Source organism: Athene cunicularia (assembly GCF_003259725.1).
Source record: "Athene cunicularia isolate RWA chromosome 20 unlocalized genomic scaffold, athCun1 chr20_part1, whole genome shotgun sequence".
In the NCBI taxonomy this organism is placed as follows: domain Eukaryota; kingdom Metazoa; phylum Chordata; class Aves; order Strigiformes; family Strigidae; genus Athene; species Athene cunicularia.
In genome coordinates, this window is record NW_020799125.1 from 2,781,738 (window position 1) to 2,802,030 (window position 20,293).

General features: G+C 42.2%; 1 protein-coding gene across 1 annotated transcript in view; it reads right to left on the bottom strand.

The window, feature by feature from the left end:
- Positions 1-20,293, bottom strand: part of CDH4 (cadherin 4) — a 458,999-nt gene that overhangs the window by 175,172 nt on the left and 263,534 nt on the right. The window contains 1 exon segment of the mRNA XM_026862164.1: positions 1,446-1,669. Coding sequence (XP_026717965.1) covers positions 1,446-1,669 — 224 coding nt within the window.

Sequence of the window (20,293 nt, forward strand, 5' to 3'; positions counted from 1 at the left end):
GTGGCAAAAATTCTCTCAAATGGCAGAGACACCCATGGTGGCATTCTGACAATACGGCACAGAAAGTCTCTCCCTCCTTCCCCCCTCCTTCCCTGCCCTGCCCCTTCTGCCCAAGCACTGCAGGAAAGAGGAAAGGAAAGGGCAGTCTTCCTATTCTGACAATTACTGTAGTGCATTAGTCCAAACTACAGCCATGGCCAAGTGACCTTGCCTGTTCCTGAACTAGCCATGACTGTTCCCCAGGACACACACCTTCATCCTTGCTCTGCAGGACTTCAAGATCCAGCAATAAATCAGGTTCTTCAAGCAATTTCCTGCCAAGCCCCGCTTCAGTGTAACCGCCCAACCATCACAGAACCGAGCTTTTTGAGGAGGTGACAGACAATACAGCTGCATTTACTCAGTGTAGTACAGGATCTTCAGCCCAGACTAACACAGAAAAGGAAGAAGAGAATGAAAAGGTGAACTGCTGCTGCCAAAGATGATATGGAAGAGGTGGGACAGAGACAGCTACTCAAGGAGCAGACCAGAAGAAATGCATTTTCCTGGAGCAGCCCCCAGAGACAGTGGCACTGGGCAGCCCACTGCTGTGTTTAACTGCTCCCCGACTGTCAGACAGGGACAGACCCTTCCTGCTTTTCAGCTACGTGTATGAAAATAAAAAGAACGAAAGCATCTGTAACCTTCTGTCTGAAATACTGAACGGTGCTGGCTTTTCACTCTTCAGATGTGGGGCAGGGAAGATGCTGGCACTGAGCAGAGGAGACGTTTGCCACTGCAGTGCCACGTTGCGCTTCGCTGCCTCACCGGCCCACGCTGTGTGTGAGCACGAGTCCCTTATCAGGCAGCAGCAGTGCTCCCTGTCCTTGCTGCATTGGAAGGGAACAAGCCCGAATCTCCTCTCTGGATGTCCCCCACAGGGCTGCAGGGCCGTGCAGATGGCTTGGGGAGAGAAAGGAAATCACTGTGAAAACCAGCAAGATGTCTTAGCAGCACGGCAGCAACAGCCAGCGAGCGATCCCAGGTCTATGCTCTCACAACAGAAATCTGAACTTAACCTGTATTTCTTAAGAACAAGGTTGACTTTGACTCTGGAGAGAGGGAGGCACCCTTCATTTGCAGGTTTTATTTCAAGTCAAGAGAAAGTAATAGCAGTGAGATGCAAACCCAAGGTGTATAAGCTGCAGTATGTAACACAGCCAAGCGGTCACTTAAAAATACAGAAGTATGAAAACGCTTCCCTCACTGGTGACCTTAAATCATTTCTGTCAGAGAGGTTCAAGGACCATTTGCAAGGATTTTGGTGCTGCTTGTGGTATCTTCTACCTGGCCACTTCCTGAGGAAGCACACACCAGGCAACACAAACAATCTGACACCTCATGTAACTTTTAAAGACAGGCAAAGGAAGAATGAAGTAAGAAAAAGAGCTTCGAAAACTTCTTACCTTGTGTCCATTGTGTTGCGACTTCTCTGCCACCAGAAACCTGACAATCGCCTCCCATCTGCCCAGGGTCTGGGGGTCCCACGCCGTCACCATCAGGATCAGCTGCTTCGAGGGCATTTGCACGTGGTGGGCAGCATACACCGTCCCATCCACCCTCACCTTGAAGTCCAGGCTGTTGGTTTCATACCGAACTCCCTTGTTACCGGCACAGTTATTAAATTTTACTAGAACAGAGAGTAAGAGATGGAAGAAACGTGTGAGATTGGTGTGATAAGGAAAGCAATCAAATACAAGTTACAGACATTTAATTTTCACTGATGTCTTCTATATCTCTAATAACCATCAAGGAAATGATTTAACTGTTTCTTCGACCTTTCAGGAGTGCTCTTGCGCTTTATCTCCATTCCCCAGGGAAGAAGTTGTAAGCCATTTTTAAAGTATTTGATACAGTTTCATTAGATCTCAAACACAGCTGTTCCCCATTTCTACAAGTGGATTTCTCCCTTGTCGCCATTATCTTTTAAATTTGACTGGAGTCTATTACCCACACTGTGGGTATTTTTTTGCACGAAATGTTCTCCATTTCCCTAACCCTTCAATAACCTACTTACCAGATAGACTATTTGCACATTCTTAACTGAAATTCAAAAGCCCATAACAATTCCATTATCAGAAATACAAAAACAACAACAAAAAATTAAACAGAGAAAAAATTTAAAACATTTTGCAGAACACATCCACTGCTGGAACCAGACGCCCCCAACCACAGCTGCAATCCCACCCTGCCTGATCCCTCCACGCTGCAAACAGGAACCGTAAATCTTCACTTCACAAACCACAACATGTCATTTGAAAGCCTACACTGTCAGATCAAAGCTCCCCAGTTGCTGGTATTTTTATTTTGGGTGTTTTTTGGTCAAATTCTTTCACAGTCTAGTTTGAAAACTAATTTTATTGGCATTATGAAACATGTCACATACATTAGGCTGGAAAAAAACCCAAACTATTATATGACAAAATTGACAAATCTGATAGAAATTGAACCTGCAGCTAATCACACTGGAAACAAAACATTTTTTGCCATTTGAGTAATCCACAGGGTGGAACACACGTGTGGTGAAGGAAAACATATTGTACCCGTAAAAACATCTCAAGTGAGTGAGAATGGATGTACAGCTTTCCAGCTAGGATCGTTACACAGGTTCTCGTGCTGGGGCTCCTGAGCGCTCAGCAGCGATGCTCCTAGCCTGCCCTGAGATACAGAAAACCTGCTAGTCCAAGTCTGATGCAGTTTCAGCAGGTGTTTAATTTTTGCCCAAGAAAAGCTAGGTCAGATGAATCCTACCTAGACTGTCTGTGGTGGGAGAAGAAAGGATGCAGTGGCAATTCAGGTGAGAGGAGCTACTGGGCCAGATTACCCCAGTCGTCCCCTTTCCCCCATACCAGAGCTGACTGCTTCTGTAGTGCTGCTTTGAGCTGAATCAGGGACTAATCTGGATTTAAATAAAAATATTCGAGGGATGGCACAGGCAAAAGAAAAAAGCAGCCAAGAAACTGCTCAACCAGTCCTGCTGCCAAGTGCCCGGTACCATCGCAGTATGGAGACAGGAGGAGCAGACTGCAGTGGAGGACACAAACATCCGTCCCCTCCTTCGCCAAACTGCACCTCTCAGTAACTGGGGTGCTGTGATCATGCTGTAAATACACATCTTAGAAAAGGCTTTCCATGCCTTTCCATTTATTTAGACCACATTTGTACATTTTTATTTCTGCGGTAGGAACTGTTACCTGATGCTACAGTAATTATTAGGCACAAACAGCAAATGTCACACATTGATTTATAAAAAAGAAGATGGATAAAGTTATCTAGTATGCAAAACCCCCATGGGTAATGCTTTTAAGTGATTTAATTGTCATAAACTACATCATTAAAATCTTGTTTAACCTGGAATCCAGGGAAAGGAAAAGTCCCTCAGTTTTGCTTCCAAAAGAAGGGGTTTGCCCATCTTTACTTTTCACTGTAGCTCAGACTGCAACAAATAACCTCCATGCCCATCTCATCTGACATGCTTTAGTCCAGACATTTGAGCAGTCATCTCTGCTTTCTATCTCTAGAAGCATAACAGATGTTTTCCAATGTAACATGAAGAAGCATCTCCGGCATTACTCAAAGTTTAGATGAAACTAATCTAAACTCACAAATTTTAAGGGACAGGGTATTATTTAATTGCTACTTTGACCACAGCCTGAAGCTCTCGGCACCCTCGCTTTCAGCCCCTGAGCATCAGAGTACAGGGCAGATACTCAACGGCCTGGAGGAAGGGACCTCTGTTTTACAAAGGTGAGACTTCCACCAGTTAAATAAATAATGAAGAAATCCTTACAGGACCGAATCTTCCATAGTTTCCAGAAAAGCTAGGAATGATCTCAAACCTCAACGCTCAGATGTACAAGTTAGAAGCCAAACTTAAACAAATACATGACTCTGTTGCAGCTTCAAACTTCAGCATCGTCAGAGCTGGAGCTTGGTCCCTCCTCGAGGTGCCACGCAGTGCATGGGCCATCCCACCCAAACCCAACCAGTGCTGAGGGCTGCCAGTCCACACGAGCGAGCCAGTGCCCTGGCCTTCAGGTCAACCAGCACACAGCAGCTCATCTCCTGAAGGCCAAAATTTCTTATCCTTCAAAATCATGTTTCACTTCTAAATGGCCTGCTGGGGACGACGTGTGGTCATCATTAACTCCAAAACTCTGTGGTGCTACCACCAATCTGACCATACGGGCAATCCCAGGTCAGTTCTCCGACCCATGCCAGGGCCTGTTTGCTTTGACAGTAAAGACATGTTTTTTAGCCTAGTCTGAAAAATATAAATCCATGAAAGCACTGAATGCTGTTAAACACACCCATGATTTGGTGGCACCTACAAGAACCAACGCTGCACAACTGGAAGAACTGGGATGGCCTCAAAGACCTGTGAGGCAGCTGGTGCTGCTAGGGGAGATCCCCCACATCCCTGGGGACTACCCTGCTGCGAGATCTCCTTCCCCTCTCAGGAATTTCTGCAAATCTCCCCCACGTTCGCAGTGATAATAAATATGTGTGGACACATCGAGTGCTCTGCTGCTAATACGTTATTTATCTTCAGTTCCATGCCATCAGCGTTGTTAGAAATGAGGTACATCAGCTGGTGCATTATTGCACTCCTCTGCTATGTAATGACAATGCAAAAAACAAGTTCCATCCATACTTCCTGAAGTACCCACATATCATATACAAAAAGATCTTTGAAAAAGAGAGAACGGAGTGATAATGACTGCACGTTAAAAACAATTCAGAGCTTACTTTGATTTTATTGAGATTAAAAGAAAGCCCTACAGTGTACTAGCAGTCTGAGAGAAAAAAAATAAAAATCCCATCCTATACGTGTGCGTAGTGATTTCAGTATTCAAAGTACTTAAACATCTGCTTAAGACACAGCGCATGGCTCCAATATGCTGCTCTGGTGTCATATGTCACCGTGTCGACTTTTATGCTCCATTATCTAAAAATGGCTACCTCTTAGACAAAGTCCCTCTGTGACTCGCTAATTACTTCCATTAGTTTAAAACAAACTTGACTAGAGAGAGAGAAAATCCTGAGAGAAATGAAGTCTAATTTTTTTAAACAAGCAACGTCTCTGCTCCACACCGCTCTTCTCAGGTAGCACAGGTAGATGAATGCTCAGCAATGAATTAACCCAGCCAACTTCTCTCCAAAGCGTCCTTAGATGCTGCAAACACAAAAAGTCTTCAAGGACATACGGATTCCATAGTGTTCAGTCACTATGAGGGACCACACCTTGCCCAGCTGCCTGAACCAGCAGCAACAGGCCATGGCTCACCTGGGTGGCTCTGCAGAAGATTTCAACCACACAGAGGAGACAACTCAGAAACTCATCGGGGCCTGAGTATTAGGGATAGCCATGCTCAGCTGCCGTCAGGTAGAGCTGTTGCTATTGTTCTAGGCACTGGTTATACACAGCATAGAAAACACTTCTGCAACACAGTATAGATGAACTGCTCAAGGAGTCTCATCAGAAATCCTGTGCTCATCCTCCTTGCTGCCCTGTGAAAATGATTCCTTGGGATGTTACATGACTACTGAGATGCACTCATATATATACACACATATGCACCATAGATATATATGCAAACATTTTTTTTTTTCCAAATATATGTGTACAGGTTTGCAGAAAAAAAAAAAAAATCAACCTATTGCTCTGTAATAAATAACATAGCTCAAGGAAAGGAGATCTTGTCTGTACTTTCAAATTCCACCTCTTACCTCTACTCTCTGCTCTTCTGGAAACAGAAATTAAAATTTTATCCAATGGCAGAAAACTTTTGCTTTTTTTTTTTTTCTCTTTTTCTCCATTAGAAAGCCCTAAGTCTATGTAATTTGCAGTTGATGCAACTCTTGACTTTAAAATAAACAAACAAACACTGGCTCTGTTTACTAGACTTAAATGTCTCTGTGGACACAAATCCATCTTTCTTTGACCAGTCTGAAGTCTAAAGAACACTACGTGAATTTAACACTGAAAAGCTGCAGCATCAGTAATTAGGATTTCAGGTAAACAGCAGAGCCACACATCTATCATTTTTACAGGATGGTAAAAAAAGAAAATTTTTTTTAATATACTCTGGAAAAATGTTCAGTGATGCTTATCGAAAGCTTATGCTGAAAACAGAATCAAATGCCTGATGAAAAGAAAACCAAGAAGGCACCCTCATTAGCAGGCTTTTAGGTTTAACCCTTTACCCTCATCATTTTTAATTGCTTCTCTACGAAAGGAGGAAGTATGACAATTTGATATGCTGAAACAGGTATTGAGTGATGGGCAGAAAAGCTGCAGGAGTCTGCAGCAAACTGCTGGGCATCTGAGAAAAAAAAAAACGGTATTTTTCTTCAAAAAAGACACTGGCTGAAAAAAAATTCAACAAGTTTTGCATTGTTCCCTTTTATTATTTAGCCTGTTAAGCCAGCTGGACAGAGTCAAATGATCAAGTGAGGATCTTGAAAGATGTACGAATACACTGAACTTCCTTGCCCCCCAAATGTCTGAGAAATACATTGAATTTAATAGGACTATAAATGACATAAACCAAAGAATTCACTTTAAGCCTTATCCTTCTGGATTCTCCTTTAACTTCTCCTAGTCCATTAAAAAGTGCCCCCTCTGGCAAGCTGCACAGGGCTGGAAGAGCAGGAGGGATAATACTTATTTATTAGGATATACCCCCTGGCAGGACATCATCCCACAGTTCAGGATATGGGTCCCTGCAGGACTCTCTTTTTCACCATGGTTTTGAGGATTATCGCTGCCGAGATGTTTTTGTCCTGATGAACTTCAAAGCAGCAAATACACACCAGTATTTACAGCGGGATCCTATCTGCTTTTCAAGTTGTGTCTCTTGAACAGCTCCCTTTACACCCGGCGCGACTGTGATAAACCTGAGCTGCCAAATCCACCCCTCACACCACTTCTGCAAACACCATTAAGATGAGGGTGGCTTAACTGTAACCTTTGGAAATTTTAGATGTCCGGGTAACCTGCAGAGTCCTGAGCATGTACAGAAATGTCTTTTCTGTGTGATCTTTAGCAAATCACATGTATTCCTGCCCTGGCACTTTTGGCCCAATGCTCCCACACGTCTGCACTCACCCATCTCCTCAGGCTTCAGCAGGGGGTGGCAGTCCTGGCCAGCATTCCCCTGCATGTCACCACATCAGAAATTAAAATAAACCAGCTCATTAGTGGATAGGAACCTGTTGTCTAAGGACAGGCATGAAACCATGCAGCTAACCAAAAAAATGTACATATTCCCGGGCACCCTGCGAGTGCATTACATCCTCGCAAACTGATTTCTCCATTAAGTGCTAATGTGAAACAGAGCGCGCTGTGCCTCATTGGAAAGCTTCATTTATCTGAGAAAGTAAGTACATAGTATAAACTTTTACGTGGCCACATTTTCGAGACATCTTTCTTTATGTTCACGCAACCCCTCAGCGATTCTGTGAGAAAACTGTTTTACAGCAGTGGGAACAAACTGCAGTCAAGTGAATTCCCCACGGCCACACTGGAAATCCCCAGCCAAGCTGGATCTGAATCATGAAATCCAGGCTCCTCGTTTCTCATGCAAACTGCCAGATGAACTGGCTCCATCACCCTCATACAGGTTAACCAGATACAAGAAAGAAACATTTTAAATGGGGAAAACAGACTTTTACAGGCACTTCCAGAAGCAAATAGATTTTTATTCCAACAAACCACTGGCGCATTTCCAAATAAGCACGGGGTTAAAAAATTAAGAAATGTCACACAACGTATTATTGCAACAGTTTTGTAAAATGGAGTCCTGTGAACAAGCGTAAACACATGGGGGAGTTCTGGGATTCAAATATCTTGCCTACAAAAGGCTAAGGCTGAAAGCGAGGCAAGAGGATCTTGTTTCCTTCGTACTAAAAGGATGAATGTATCCAGGTACCACAGGCTTCCCGACCGCTCTGAGCGACTCTGGAGATGTTCCTGTTTCAGTGTTTTGTGGAAACAAAAATCGACTTGAGCCATTACACTTACATGCAATGCTACATATAAGTCTGGAGTCCTACTTCTGTCCCATTCCTACTTACAGTAAATCCCATACTAACATACAATGCACAACCAGATTTGCTTCTTGCAGTTAATAAAACACTCAGAGCCCTTCTCCTCCTGCACAAGAAAAGCAATGCAGAAACAGGAAAAAATGATGGCTGTAAAGCCTGATAGAAACAATGTGTAATTTTCATCCTCCCATTACTAATTTTATAGGTTACATTTTCAACCATGTCCCCATAAAAAATATTACACTAATAAACTCTTGGTGTCTTTATTTAATATTTATAGCACTGTGGGAGAACCAGACTCTACTGGTAAAAGGTAGAAACAGCAATTCAAACAGCTACTTCAGAGCCTAATAAACATATCCCTAGTGATCAGGTTTAAGAGTATACAGTTTAAGAAAATGCTTTGATACAAAAAACTGTTGGGAGATAAATGGATGTATGTTGGTTGGTATATAAATGCATATAAAAATGTGCAAGCCCACACCTTGGCTTCACAGAGCGTTGATTATTCATTAAGTGTTCTCAGAGTAAAAACCAAAAATAATGAATGAGTTAGGAGAATTAATGAACTGCCCCACAGTCTATCATCTGCTGAAAATATTTAGCATGATTTAGCATGTTCTTAATGTTATTTTCTTGCACTTAATGGTAGACAAATCCAATGCACTTCTACCCATTTTCCGTATCTCAGGTCAATGTGAAACATTACATCCAATTTTCCAGTGCATTATTTATGATCTCCGAGCTATGACTGCTAATATTTGCCTTACTGAAATAATAATAAATTACCATAACAATTTACCATATGTAATCATGTTAAACAAAATCCTTCTTTATTTATCTTCTTGTAATCTTCAGTTACAGTGAATCCTCCTATACAGCATATGCAATAATACAACATTCACGACATTCCCAACCTATTACATGCTGGTTAGAAACGACTCCATGTGCTAGTCAACTGGTGACACCTCTGAATCAGCAAATGAGCGGCAAGCTATCTCCAGCAGCAAGTTAAGACAGATTTCAAATGGCACATAAAAGTATTTTTTATATTTAAAGGTACATTTTGAATTTCCCCATTTTAAATTCCAAACCTCAACCCCGTCCATGATCAAGTGACCCACGTAGGTTCTGGGCATACGCTATTGAACTCCTACCCACCTCGTGTTCATGTGCAGGCTGTTTTGCTTTCACGAAGCCAGGACTGCCTCCAATAGGTTTTACGGGGTAACTGGCAAGCCTTTTTCATATTAAAGTCATTTATTAAAGAAAATAAAATATTTCTGTGGGCTTGATAGAACTACATGGAAAATTCATCTTTTCACTTCCAGAGCCACCTAAATGCTTTCAACACCTTTTCCAGCTTTATATTCACTTTTAACAGCTCTTGCTTACACAGGGTTTCCGTTTCCATGGCCAGATGAAAAGAAAAGGAACAATACGTTTCAACACACTGAAATCGGGATCCTTTAGAAAGTCATTCTGTCACCTGTACAGTCAGCCAGTAGCAATGAGGAGTTGCGAGTACATTAAAAAAAGATCTAAATCCCATTCAAACAAAACAAAACCAGTCCTACAGTAAACAAAACCCAATTCCCAGACACTGCCTGACTCCTTCATATTCCCACCAGTGCTATTTTTCATTTACTGGAAGCCAATCCAACTAAAATACATGTTTTTAAGGAAGAAAAAAAAAAAAAAAAGAAGTATATTTTACTTTTGGTATTGGAATTGGAGGGGAGTACAGACCCCTGGAGAGAAGGACTGTGGAACATGATAGAAAAGATGAATCACTCCGGCAACAGCCAGCCAGCCATTAATTTTCAGCAAGCCAGGAGTTGGTCCAATTAAACCAGGCTCCTTTCTCTACATTAACATGCTTTACTCATTTTTTTTTTTTCCCCCAAAGCTAAAACATCATCTTGAGACCCCAAAGGCTTTTCTATTTAGGATCAATCAATCTACCTTGCTGTACTGTAAAACATACACTGTCAGCTCTGAGGCTAGCTCAAAAAAGAGCAACAGTGGAAAAATTTGATAAATCGACATGTTCTGGCACTTAGTAGCAGGATTCTTCCTACACTGTCACTTATTTTTATCTGATTAGAAACAAGTATTAGTAAAGGGAATAATCCCCTTTATTCTCTTCCTGGTATTTAGCATTGGGTTAAAAGGAGCCTTTTCATCCCCAATTTTCTAAATCCAAGCCACAAGCTTCCTACCCCAAACACAGCGAGATACTACCCAGATTTCAAAGGGCGGTGAGTTTGAATTGGATTTGCATGATGTGCAACTCGCATTGTAGCCTTTTTTACAGACCAGGAACATGAACCTGCAACTATTAGGACCCCATGTTAAAGATGTTTTTCACTGCTTTCCACATTTTTATGCTCAGGGTTTTACTGTGGGTGTGCAACCTCACCTCTGGGTTTCCAGTGCCCGCTTTGGGAACAATCACCTTATTTGGGATTTCACTGCCCATTTGAGATCCCGTCACTCTCCTTCTACCCTACTGAGACATTTCAGAAATGATTAACTAATAAATGAGCCAGGGACTGATGCCAGAGGCCAGTAAGAAGAACATTTATATGGTCTGAAGTCCCCTGCGAAGCAGCACTCCAAGCTGGGATAACTCAGAGGATTACCCTTTTCTTCAGTGAATGCCATAGTAACTCTGCTGTTGGCTTCCATTCTTGTTCTCAATAGACATCTTTATCCTTGGATAAAACCCACTTCACAGTAGTTCCAGTATGACAGTCCTCTGTTCTTAATGGTAAGGTAGACTGAAAGCCTCTGGGACGCGCAGCTGATGTTTTAGCTTCAAAATAAAAGACTAATAAAGAGAAGCTTGATTTGGGTAATCTTGCAAACACCAACTGCACCACACTTTCTGGCAAATTCCGAGTTTTTATGGGCAACCATTTTTGTTCTTTGCTCTTCTTTAAATTCCATGCATCGGTAGGATAGTACTGAGATTCACTATGGCACTAATGAGATCATTTTGCAATTAAAGGCTAAGTAGAAACAAACCTCTCACCACTCTACAGGAGAGTTTGGGTTCTCTGATTAAGCAGCAGTAAATAAACCTGTTTCACTCTTGGTCCTGGTGCACAGGCTTCCTATGATTAACTCTCCAAACAAGATGGACTGATTGACCCCATGGATTAATCAATGAGTTTCTCAGCTTCAGAGCAAAGTGCAAGTTGTGGGAGTTACCTGCAGTAGGATGTGTTTTAATTATTATTACTACAGCACAGAGTAAATAAATCCCAGAGCACTTTATTTGAAGGTTTTACCCTTAGCGCTAATGATTTTCACAACGCTCTCATGTTTGTCAAACTACCTACATGGGAAAAGATTTTAAACATCACTATGCATTTCTTCAGGTAAAACTACAGATTTTATGGTAGCTTAATGTGGTAATTATAAAGGGAGGAGGCTGTATAATTGTAGGGCAACTTCTAGGTTACAACAGCTGCTCGCCCATCTTACCTGCTGGCCGGAGCATCCCTGGGAGAAGCTGCAGGGAGGTGGGGGCTGTATTTGAGAGAAACCCCGTGTGTGCTGCACCAAGCACCTTCTCCCCAGCACTCCTGGGCAGAGCGGAGAGCCCGGCCCTGCTGGAACAGGATGGTCCCTACATTCAGAGCAGGGCTGGGAAGCAGCCAAGCACACACACAACTCCTGCGCGTCCACAGCCATCCCTGCCAGCTCCCACCCGCCCCACCGACAGCGACCTGGCAGCCCTGCGGGTTTTTCCTCTGTTACAGATCTCTTTTCAACTTGCCAGAACTGTGTCTGAAAGACACGGGGAGCTGCAGGAAGATTTTAGGGAGAAAAAAATGTGAACACAGACCATTTGCAGCCTAGGAAAAGTTGAAAGAGATGCTCCAACCGCAGTGGTGTCAGATAGCCTCAGGCTCCTCTCTCCTCACGCTCTTCAAAACAAACAAACTCTCAACACCCAGAAACAGAGGCTGTACATGTCAGGGAAAAAAAAAATAAAAAAAATCAGACACACCAGCAAAAGCACTGAACTCCTCACGGACTTGACTTGTGTGTAAATACTGACAACTTTTGGCTTGACTGTTCTCATCTTCCTTAGCCTGGCTCAGGAGCAAACATGCACCAGTCCAGGGAGTCAAATCACCATGCAGGAAATGAATAGATGTTTCAGGCAAGAATATTAGAAATGAAAAATTTTGTTATCTCTAAGAATCAAGGCAGGGTAGCTATATTTATCTTGCAGCTGCTGTGCACCTCTGCTTGTCTGCCTGCACAAAAAGCAGCTGCAGTCCTTACCTTCATCTGTAGCCTACACAAGTCTTCAGGTTTCAAGAGAAATTAATATTACATAGAATAAAACAGTATTTGGTACCTGGTGGGCTCAACTGCTTTGATATTTGGACAAATTTGGAGAGTTTTATTTACAGATGGAGTCTCTGGGTTCTGTTTTTGGCACTTGATCAGAGGGACCTGAAGAAAAAGCGGCCTCGTTGCCCAGGCTGCACTCGAGTGGGTACTAAATAAATATTGGGCAAGTCGAGAGATGGCAGGGCTGCACTGCTGCAGAGAGCCAGAGCGTCCTGCCCCATGGCCAGCCTCCAGTGGCCACTGAATTCACAGGAAATTCACCCACGGAGCAGGAAATTAACTGGAAAAGCAAACCCACAATAAAACACAGCTCCATGCTCTCTGGTGTCGGTCATCACCGAATAAAAATGAACTTCCTGGCCTCTGGAGCCGCCCTCGAACAGGCCATGTCCTGACAACTGCATCCCCGCAGCCTCGGCGCTCGGCTGCTGATGCTTCTGATGCAGACACAGGGCTGAGGTTTACTCTACTTTTCCCTTTCTTCTTTCATGTTCACCACCTCTGTCTCTTCTTACTACAGTAGTCTCCAGCAGAAAGGCAGCACTCCCCTCGCCGGAGGAATGACCTCAGGATTCAACTAGCAACCTTAAATTTAACAGAGCGCTTTTGGCAGGGCTCAGCACCGTCAATTAAACAGTGAGACTAAAGTCAGTAAATTAGAGAACGTGACAAATGCAGCACAAAGCACTGACGATCCCAGAAGGTATCAAATTTAGTGTTAAAGTAAAGAAACAATAGGGAAGTCCAAGACATTTCAGAGTGTAGTGAATCAAATTAAATTGCCTGAAATTCCACATGGAATACATTTGACAAATTTCTTTCCCCCTCTTCAGCTTTCTGTTTGAGATGAACTGTCGTCTGGCAGCTTCAAACGTCTGGCACAGCTTCAGCTTCAGTTTGCTGGGGCTGAATCCAAACACGAACCTGAACTTTACCAGTTCTGCTCTTTTTGTAAACATACTTGCTGTGGCTGCCAAATGCTTTCCAAAAGCACACAAAACCCAGAATCCAAAAGGAAAACATTGTCTTGCTGCAATAAAATCTGCATTTTACCACCTATGGGTAGCATCCTGTGTGCAGAGCCCTCGGCTGGTCGGAGCTCACCTTGTCCTCAATTTCTGAGCACGTTTTGGAAGGGGACTGGAGAACAGGGGGTCCCACGGGAGGGCTGCGGCTCCCACACGGCCGCACGGGTCCGTCCCACGGTGCCCCGGCAGCGCCAGGGCCGCTTCTTCCCCCAGGGCTGCGTGGGCAGCTAATAATACAATAATACAACAATTAGCAGTAGGATTCCTCAGCCGTGCTGGATAAGACAAGCAGTAAAATGTCATTATACACGTGTCACCAATAGCGAAGACCAGTTTAGATTACCCCAGTGAGTAGGCTCAGGAACAAATTCATTTTAAGCTAGGGAACTTCAGGCAGAGGAAGAGACAGATATAAAGAGGGTTATGATCAAATTGCTCCTGAGCACAGATAACATCAGCCTTGATATATCAGATTTTTTTCCACTTTGCTTTTAAAACAGAACTGTTTTGGCAAAATGCTTACAACAGCGGCACGTTTCTTTGAAGCAGGATGCGATTCTTCACCAGCAGCATCCCACTACCTGTACGGATTCTCTCTTACAAAAAAAAAAAATAAAATTCTTTCTTCCTCCATTTTAAAGCTTTCTAAAACTACCAAGCTCCATAAACTATCCAACTGCAGAAAGCTAAAACAAGGCCACCTTTAAGCAGAAGAGCAGCAAATGACAGAGGTGTGTGAATTCTGGCACAAGACACACAGGCAAGCAGATGCTGTTAGAAAAGCATATTTTATTGTCCACAAAGCATCGGCCTCATCTCTGAGAGCCACACGGAGTTCCACTACTGCCCAAAATAGGCAACATCTGGTTCATATAAACTCTGATTTATTGCATGCCTTCTCTCCCCTTGGATTTTAATTGTGAGTAGATCTTGTAACTACTATATTTGTATTTGTTTTACCCATCTAGATGTTCTTCCATGCTATTAACTACAAACTGAAAGCTCTTTCTAAAAATAGTACAAAAATGTACTTAAAAATATGCATATGGCCTTTATTAAGGAAATCCCTATACTGAATTTTTTAGATGGAGGAAAAGTACCACTGAAATCAGTGATTAGCAAGCAAGCCTTTACCTGATTTTCTGAGACTAAAGAAATTGCTTTTTATTACAATAAAACCCCAAAGAAAATAGAGTACAAAACTGACAACTCCTCCTAATGTTAGCTAGCACAGTAACGAATAAAAATCAGTCCTTACTGCACCCCTCTGACTGCTCCCAGGGGCTGTCTGGGGGGTGTGGAGCCAGTTTCAATGGTCAGATGTTGACATTTTCAAGAATCTCTCTAAGGTGGCACTTCCTCAGCAGAAGAGACAGATCCAGACTGTGCCTGAAGAATAAAACATTCTTTCTTCCCTGGGTAAAAGTGATACAACCAGGAATGCAATAGTTGGAAGCCTTCATACTGAGAAGTTTTTTTTGTCTAAGGTTGTTTTGTTTTGTTTTGTTTTCTGCTGAAACTTTTGTTCTTTCTGAGAATAAGTTGATTTAGAAGTGACTTTTTAATTTGTATGGTTGAATAACTACCACCATAAAAGAACATACAGTGCAATAAATAAACACCGCTTGCAAACTCCACAACTCTCCGCCACTGCTTCATCCATCAAAACTAATTCTGTAAAAAACAAAGGATGTGACAAACCCAACCAACCTTTTTCCCCATCTTACAAAAATACTGAAACATATTTCTGGAAATGTCATAACGTTCCTATTAAATGATCGAGTCTTCTGAAAATGTTTAGTGATCCTGCACAAACATCCTCCACGAGGACCAGCAGCCCTCATCACTGCAAGCCCAACACACTGACTGGGCAGCTCAGGTCCAAGCACTTGTGCAGAAATCCTGTCCTACTCACGGCACAGAATTTCTGGGAATAGGATGTAAAACAGAAATTGCCACAGGTGCCAGAATTGCTGAAATTGGAAAGCAAAAAGGGCTGATAGCTGAGTTTCCCTCACCCCAGTGTCAGACACTGCGTGACTCGTGTGCTGAACCCTCCTCTGCACTCCAATAAACCCTCGAGGTGGAGTAATACGAATGTAAGAAATAACTTGGCTCTGTATCTGTTTTTTAATTAAAAAGTTTTACATGTAAACAGATACCTTCTCTTCCAAATCCACACTGACATCCACTACTTATCATTCTGAAGTGATCGCTAGAGGCAACATGATTAAAAAAATATCATATTCCGTGCAAGTTTTCTTGGTACTGCCCATCATTGTGCTGTCTGGCCCCCTTTCACATCAGCTCAACTGTGAGAGTTCTAAGCTGACATCAAAAAGTCAGGCCATTTGAAGACACAAAAGTCAGCTATGAGGCTGTCATTTTATTATTTATTTATCGATTGGTTGAAAAAGAAACATCGACTGGCTGATATATTTTAAAGGTTAAACGAGCGTGATGAATGATATCAAGGAAAGCCCTACCAAACCTTGATTCCCACTTCTTTTACAAACTACACAGACATCAACAGCCTAGAGACAACGATCTCCATTTCCCGATGGGAACGGCAGAGTGAAGAAGATGCTTGAGCTGGAGACTCAACCTCTCCTTACAGATGTGAAGGCAGCAGCTGGCACTGACCCTAGAAGGACGCTGCGTTGGCCCTTATGTCCTGTTACCATCACGGGTAGCAGCGCTTCAACACTTTCAAGTCACACGTTTGCAGTTTTTTTAAGACCAGGCCTCAGTAAGGACTGTCAGCTACTGCTGTCAGTAATGTCTAGCTCAATGCAAACACTTCGTTAGTAATGCCAGGAAATTACACCTTCAGGTTTATTCGAACTACTAAAATAAACCTTTTCACAGAACATGTATGTGTTCATTTATACTGCACTGCTATGACCACAAGTTTAATTTTTACTATTTAATTATTCATCATGGACCAGGTCTCAATTTAAGCTAATACGCAAAGATGAGGAAGAACGGTCACTTGTTTATCTCATTTTTTTCCAATTAATTCCAGTTGTTCATTAATCACATTACTATTTTACTATGTGATAAGAAAGGAAAAAAAAAAAACAGCAACCATCCAAACAACAAAAGACGACTCCATTTATGGAAAAAAAGCAGGACATTCTACAAAATTTATTTGTATGAATAGACTCAATCAAACTAATTAAAATACTCATGTATAGGGATGGTTCATATATTTGACACAATCTACAATGGAAATATTTCTTCTTTTTTTGCCTTTAATGTCTACAATATTATGAGTGAATGGACCTAATATCAGATTATATGATGGAGACTGCCATAGATTTAATGAAGAATTTTTCCTGGAAATATGAAATTGTCTTAAATTTCCCTCCTGTTCCATACCTGCAGTGACACTAAATGGTACATCGACCAGCAATTTCATGTCTATTACCAGGTGCTATACTTGAATTAATAAAAAAACCTCTTTCAACGACACAAAATGTCTACTAAAAGTAACTATCTTCTACTTTTTTTTTTATTAATAAAAAACTTGTGAGAAGTTGAAATCCGAAACAAGAAAAATATTATTCAGTCTGTAATTCATACAGTTTTAATGACATTTCTGACCTTTAAAACAAAAAGTATGAACAACTCACACAGACCATTGGGCAAATAGAAAAAGTAACAAGAAAAAACAGTGAAGAAAAGAGGAACTAACTATGAGGAATCCTCTGTGGCTTCAATATGACAACATTTGTGCTCTGTAAAAGTAAAATGCCATCAAAACTTCACCAGCCACTGCCATCACCTTGTCTGAAGAGACTTTCTATTGCTCACCCCGTTGTTCCTTTGATTACTCCATTGTCCAGAAGTTTCTGGTAAGTAGTCTTGTACTAAGGACATATCACCGTTTGAAATGTGGTTGCCAAAAAGGAATATTATTTTCTTTTTCTTGCATGTAAATACTAGCAAAAAGCCCACACTCTGTCATCTGAATTAGTTACTGAAAATTGTCCCAAAGTGGATATGAACTATAATGAGACTTTCTGACTTGTTGATATATTAACAACTTTTAAAGATATCCCATATTTCACTACTGAAATACGGGGCCTTGAATATTTTTGTGCTCAAGCATAGGTGTTGCCTGATGCTGTCACTAGTTACATGCACGAGTCTACTTTGCCATCTGCCATGGCTCTTGTCTGACTCGAGTGTACGGTTGGCACGGTGAACCCATCTCACAACCAGGTCATTACACGGGGGACGGGGCAGACACTGAGCTCCGCTGAGCCCCAAGCAGTCACACCACCAGCCCTGAATGAGCATGATTCAGATCTGTATGGTTAACCTTAATGTTTTTCTGAATGTTTATAAAAAAAAAAAAATCAAAGAAAGCTGAGCAAGTTTTTTTGTTGCACCTGGCTGCCAGTGGCAAGTTCTCCTTTGCGGGAGTCTCCCCTGTGAATGCACCTCCCAAAACACCATGACCTGTGTCCTCACGTGGGAAAAAGGAGGTCACGGAGCTGCACCAGCAGCCCCACCACTGTGCGGATGGGAAGGTGGGATGTGCAACAGGGCAAGCAACGCTGAAGTGCTCTCCTCTGTGTGCACGCAGCCAGGGCACCTGCACAGCACCCACCCGCAGCACGCTCGGCTTGATACCTGCTTATTTCCTTCAGCGCTAAAGGGATTGAGGCTGTAAAATGAAAAGGTAGTGGGGAGGAATGCAACCATCTAGGGAAGATCCCCCCAGCCAGCAGTTTCAGAAAGAAAAATACAGGCTGTCTTGTTTAAAACCACTGTCATATGTTTACGCAGCCCTCCTCCTTGGGTATTTGCGCTACACAATGCCCCCGCGGAGCAGTGATATTATATGTTAGCTCTCTACTCTGTTATTTCTGGCTGCTTAAGCAGCAAAGGACCAATATCCCATTCAGCTATGCTCAGTTGGTGCAAGAGAAATCAGCGAGATATCACTCTGCAGCTCCCTTCACACACCTCTCGTCCTTGTGTGGCACTGCTTGTTTTTGACAATGATTGACGACTCACACCAAGCCCCTGCATCCGCTATTACTAGGAACCAAATGGATGTTTCTTCATGAGCTAACTCTTATCTCGCAAACTCTATGAGTTTTAAGGGTAGAAAGCTTATCCTCTGGAACAGTCTTTCACTTCTAAACCACCTCCTCCTTTCTCCTGTGATTTAGTGTTCATTTATCTTTACTGGAAAGCTGATGTTTCTGAGTTACAAACTAGAGGCATCGCAGGCTCTAGTTTATGGATAAAGCAGCCAAGGAAACCCAAGAAATGAAAAGCCAACACTCCCACCAGCATATCAGTTGGTTTTAGACCATAGTTAATGAGTTGTCAATCATACATAATTTTACATTAAATTTCACTTACATTTAAGTCACAGTGAACCGAGCAGTGGTGTACAAATCCATCAACCAGTTTCCAGGGACCATCAATAATAAATAGCCTCTGTTCACCCTATAATCTTGTTTCCCCAGTCCAGACTGACATCTACCAGGCAGACTGGCTCTCAAGATAGTATTTCCCCAAAAAGTAATTCAGCCTGAAACACAGACACCTGGACATTCTTCTAGTGGCAGTTTACTTCCTTTCCAAAAGTCATCTCTCTATTTCTGGGGACAGGGAAAGAACTCAGGTCATTCTGATTTAAAAGGGAGTTTAAAACTGAGCTGTGCCAAATATCTCACACAAGGCGGGAAATCAATTAAGGATTAATGAATTTTATTCACCTACTACTCAAAATCCCACAAAAGAGCCACAGAAAATGCTCATGCCCTCTCCAAACTCTTACCCCAATGCTTGGTGGTGACAGTCCTGAAAATCTTGGTTCCATCTGGCATTATATGTCATTGTCTGGTTTTCACATTGATATTTAAAGGGAAGACTGAAGGACAAAGGTCCTCAGCTGGCCCAAATCATACTCATTATGAAGTCACATCACTTTGCAAACAAATACCATCACCATACATCTTCTGAAACTCTATCTGGTCTAACAGGGAACAAAGAAGAGCCAGACAAGCCCCAGCAGATTTAGGGCCGCTCTAAATAATGGGCATCCAAAGCACTGGTAGGCAAGTACACTGCAGCCTCCTGACCAGGGTCTATCTTCATTAGCTGTGAATTTAGGCAGTTTTCTGACACTGTTCATGTGGCAAATGAGAGCCAAAGATGATCAAGTCTGCAAAGAATACACCAGGATAAGTAAAGGAGAAAGCAGTAACTCTTCTTCTATTGTTTCATCCTTCTAGATCCAAGCGTCAAAACTTAAGCTAAAAAATATTTAGTGATTTTTTTCTGTTTAGCTCTAGATAGAGAGACTACTAAAATACTCTCTTCTGTCATAGCAGCAAGGGAGGGTGTGGGGACATGAGGTGAAATCATGTTTGTTTGTGCCACCTTTTAATTTAGCTGATCTGGGCTGAAAGGATTGCATTAGAGATGAATTACTCTGTAAGAGGTTTCTTTAAAGCGAAGAATTTAAAAAAAATTCTGAAAAGCTTAAGGCCTCCTAATACAAGTGACTATTTTGCTGTGTTTCAGCCCTGGAAAGAAAAACAATTATTGAAGCAACAAAACTCTGTTTCTTCTAGTAATGAACAGCAAAAGCTTGTCTGGGGGAAAAAATAGTGATTAGATTGTGACTGTGTGTTACTTCCAAATGTAAAGCCATTTTGCTTGAGACAATATTAAGATGCTAGGATGCAAGGTTTGATCATTAATTTTGGCTAACGCTACACATTAGTGTTGCTGCAGTCTTAGATTTTTTCTTCTCCCCTGGTTTTAGACAG